The sequence below is a fragment of the Malurus melanocephalus genome, unplaced genomic scaffold (assembly GCF_030028575.1).
Source record: "Malurus melanocephalus ecotype Western Australia unplaced genomic scaffold, MMel_1.1 scaffold_722, whole genome shotgun sequence".
In the NCBI taxonomy this organism is placed as follows: Eukaryota; Metazoa; Chordata; class Aves; order Passeriformes; family Maluridae; genus Malurus; species Malurus melanocephalus.
The window spans coordinates 93,562-97,586 of NW_026623954.1; the positions used below are offsets into that span (position 1 = coordinate 93,562).

The 4,025-nt window shown below is 62.6% G+C and overlaps 1 protein-coding gene across 1 annotated transcript in view; it reads left to right on the plus strand.

The window, feature by feature from the left end:
- The window catches only part of BIN3 (bridging integrator 3), a 29,378-nt gene extending 26,547 nt beyond the window's left edge, over window positions 1–2,831 (plus strand). The window contains exon 8 of the mRNA XM_057384587.1: window positions 1,977–2,831. Coding sequence (XP_057240570.1) covers window positions 1,977–2,123 — 147 coding nt within the window. The 3' untranslated portion in view covers window positions 2,124–2,831. The remainder of the gene's footprint in view (window positions 1–1,976) is intronic.
- Window positions 2,832–4,025: the final 1,194 nt, after the last annotated feature.

A 4,025-nucleotide genomic window follows, 5' to 3' on the forward strand; every position in this document is an offset into this window, starting at 1 on the left:
TCCTGATGGGAGGGCAGTCCTGGAGCAAATCCTGGGGGACAATTGTCCCCAAATCCTGGGGGACAATCCTGAGGGACAATCTTGGGGCCAATACTGAGGGGGACAGTTGTCCCCAAATCCCGAGGGACAATCCTGGGACCAATCCCGAGGGGGAACAGTTATCCCTAAATTCTGAGGGACAATCCTGGGACCAATCCTGAGGGGAACACTTGTCCCCAGATTTTGGGGTACAATCCTGGGGGCAGCATCCCCCACCCCAGACAGATCCATTTCATCACTGGTGCTTTTTCCGTTCTGGAATTGGCAGTGCCACCTGGCCATATGTGAGGGAGCAGTGCCCAGCTGGCCCCAGGTTGGGGACAAGGGACACGGGGGGCTGTTCTGGGGCTCGGGCACCCCGCTTGGCACCGCTCCCCCCCCAGCTCCCCGCTCACCTGTGCCGCTGCCGAGGCATTCCGGGTGTTTTGGCATCTCTTCCTCGCATCAGAGGGTGTTTGGGGTGACCCRGCTGTGGGGTTTGGGGGGGCTGCAGGGATTTTGGGGGGTCGGTGCCAGCTCAGCYCTGTGTGGGGTTCGTTAGTCACTGTGTAAATGAGCACGGCTGTGACTCAGCCGGCCCCGCTGCGGGGGGAGCCCCGGCCAYGGAGCAGCCCCCAAACCCCCGGTGTGGACAGGACTGGAAGAGGGGCACAGGCAGGCAGAACCGGGATGGGGGACCCCAAAAAAAACCCCTGGGGCCTGCCCAAAATCGGCATCGTTTGGAGCAGGATTAGGGGAGCCGGTCTCCATGGAGACGGTGTGTCTCCGCATTGGTGCTGCTGGAAATGCCAGGGCCCCTCTGGGAAATGGGGGCCAACGCTGGCATCGCCCATTCTGGGGGGGCAGCGCTCCCTGTCCCTCCCTGATGGACACGGGGGGGTGTCCAGGGCAGGATCCCACAGCTGGCACAGCACCCACAGGGGTCCCACAGCCCCGGGGGTGCTGCAGTGCCAGGGGTACCACAGGCAGGTCCTGCAGGACCAGTGGTCCCATGGTAGCCAGGGGTTCAGGGATCCCCCAGGCAGCTCGGGGGGCTCTCAGCACCATGGGTGCCACAGCCACGGGGGTCCTGCAGTGCCAGGAGTGCCACAGGCGGGTCTGGGGTCCTCCAGTGCCAGTGGTCCCATGGTAGCCAGGGGTTCAGGGAACCCCCAGGCAGCTCGGGGGGCTCTCAGGACCAGGGGTGCCACAGCCCCGGGGGTCCTGCAGTGCCAGGGGTGTCACAGGCAGGTCCTGCAGTGCCAGTGGTCCCATGGTAGCCACGGGGATCCCAGACACCTCGGGGGTCTCTCCTCACTCCCAGCCGGGCATCCCCCAATACTGRGCTTCCTGCAGGCAGGGCTGGGGGTCCCACAGCCCCCGAGGGTCTCCCAGGCGGGGCTGGGACCCCCCTTTTCCTCGCCGTAGCCCGCGCCCGAGCAGCCACCCCGCTGCCATCTGCCTGCGCTGACCCACGGGCTCCCGCGCCGGCAAGCGCTGCTCGCTGCCGGAGATAATTGGCGGTGCTAATTAGCACGTTATTAACACACCCCTCCTCCTCCTCCTCATCGTCGCYGTGTTTCGCACGGGGCATTTCAGCGCCTTTAGCCGAGCCCAGCGAACCCCGAGCCCCGCTCGCCACTCCTGGCGAGCCCCAAGCCCACGGTGGCACCGGTGCCAAGCGCGGGGTCCCGGTGGCCGCGGGAGGGTGGCGGGTGCCGGCGGCAGCCCCTGCACGCGCGGCTCGCAGATGGGAAGCGAGCGGAGAAGGGCAGCGTGTTATTAAAACGTGTTGAGTTGTAATAATCCAAGGGGGTGGCATCGCCACATGCGAGAGAGCTATTTTAGACAGCAACGCCGCGGCGAGGGGCCAGCGAGGGCACCCGCGGGGARGGGAGGGGAGGAACGGGGTGGGGAGGAGACCCCTCCCTCCCCAATCCCCCCTTCTCCTCCAACAGGTTGTCTACTACACGGAGATGCACAAGATTTTCGGGGACCTGACGGCGCAGATCGACCGGCCCGGGCTGAGCGACGAGCAGCGCGAACGCGAGAACGACGCCAARCTGGGCGAGCTCCGCGCCCTCTCCATCGTGGCCGACGATTGAGGCGACGCTGGGGGTGGCCGAGGGGATGGGGGTCACCCCCTGCACCCCAAATCCCACGCCAGGGATGGACTCGAGGGGCTGGAGCTGCTCCCATCCCGATGAAGTTGGGGGGTACAGCAGGGTTTGGATCGTCTTTGTCGCTCCAAAAAATGAGTTTTGCCTTAAATTGGGGGTGTGGAGGAGCAGGGAAAGGAGCCATCGCTCCGGTGGAGATGGGGGATGCTGGATGTTGCCGGGTTCCAGCCTCCCTTGGCACCCCCAGAGGGTGAGACCCCCACTCCTGCCCCATTTTGTGCCTTAGGAGCCTCCTCAGGGGAGAGCAAAATCACTCAAAACCCTCAAAAATCACTCAAATCCCTCAAAATCACTCAAATCCCATTTTTTTTAGCCACGGGAAGAGGGGTGACCCTTCTCGGGGTGAGCACCCATCCCTCACTTCCCAAAAATGCTACAAAAACCTCTACCCCAGGGCTGGGGGTGCCTAGGGAGGGGACAGGAAACCCCAGACCCCAAAGCAGGGACAGTCAAGGGTGACACCCTAAGGGTGACAACCCAGCCAGGAGCAAACCTACGGAAAACCGGGGGGGCTGCAGCGCGGGGAGGGGGCGTCGCTTGTCCCCAATAAAGTTTTTTGGCAGCGCAGTGCAGCGCGGTCGGGGCCGCGTCGGTGCCACCGTCGGGACCGTGTCCGTGTCGCTGTCGCTGTCACCGCCGTGTCGCTGTCGCCCTCTGCCGCCACTCGGCCGCCACTGCCGGGGGGACACGGGAGGGCTGGCGGTGTCACCTGGAAGGGGAAAATCGGGATGGAACGTGGAGGAGAGGGAAGGAAACGGCGTCAGAGCACGAGGAATGGGGTTTTTCTATAAAATAGAGGGGATTTAGGGCTGAGCTGGCGCGTTCAAGCGCAAGGAGAGGCTGCCTGATGTGTCCTGGGGTGAGCAGGATGGGATGTGGGGCTGGAAACGCACCCTGGTGGGGCTCTGCTGGAGCTGAAGGGGGTCCCTTCTCTGCCCTGGGATGGCAGGAGATTCCTGCTGCTCTGGGTGAAGGCACAGAACTCCAGAAATTGAGAAAACCGTCAGCAAAACCACCCGGATTTGGAAAACAGGACCCTGCACCAGTGATAGGGCTGTCGTGGGGAGCCCAGCAGAAACCAGGAACATGGACACCCTAAACCCAAATCTCTGCTCCCAGCTGGATGAGAAGGAGTGGGACAGAGCCCTGGGAATGCTGGTGGCTGTCCCCAGGGAGGTGACACAGCGAGGTCCCCCCATCCCCCGAGAGCATCCCGTGCCACATCCCGTGCCAAGGCTCCTCCCCGATCCCGGCACTTCATCCCTCCCCTCTCCCCTCGGCTGTTCCTTCCCAAGCACATCACATGCCAGGCCAGGTTTAAGCAAAATAAACCCAGTTGCCACGGTTACCGAGAGCAGGGATGCTAAATTTATAGATTATAGATATTTATATATGTATGGAAGCGCCACGCACGGAGCCCGTGAGCCCGAGCGAGGGACGGGATCCGAGCCCTGCAGAGCTCCAGGTGGGCAAAATCCCTCCACGGAGCTGATTCCTCACCGGATTCAACCTCACCTGAGCCCACCTGGTGGCTTTTTCTGGTGGTTGTCACCCTGTGTGTCCCCAGCATCCAGATTATCCACAAATCCCAGCTCCTGCTCTGTGCCATCAGCTCCTCCTGCCCTCCCTGCACTCAGGAGAGGGATTTCACCCCTGGAAACTTAACCCAGGCGTTCCCAGGGATTCACTCTGCGTACTCTCGGCGCTGGGTGGGGAGAATTCCATCTTTTRTAGTAAAAAGGGGATAATTACCGGGTTTGGCACCACCCACCCGATGCCGGCGTTAATAGGGAGAGCTGGCAGGAAGGGAAAATTAACTCTACGCTG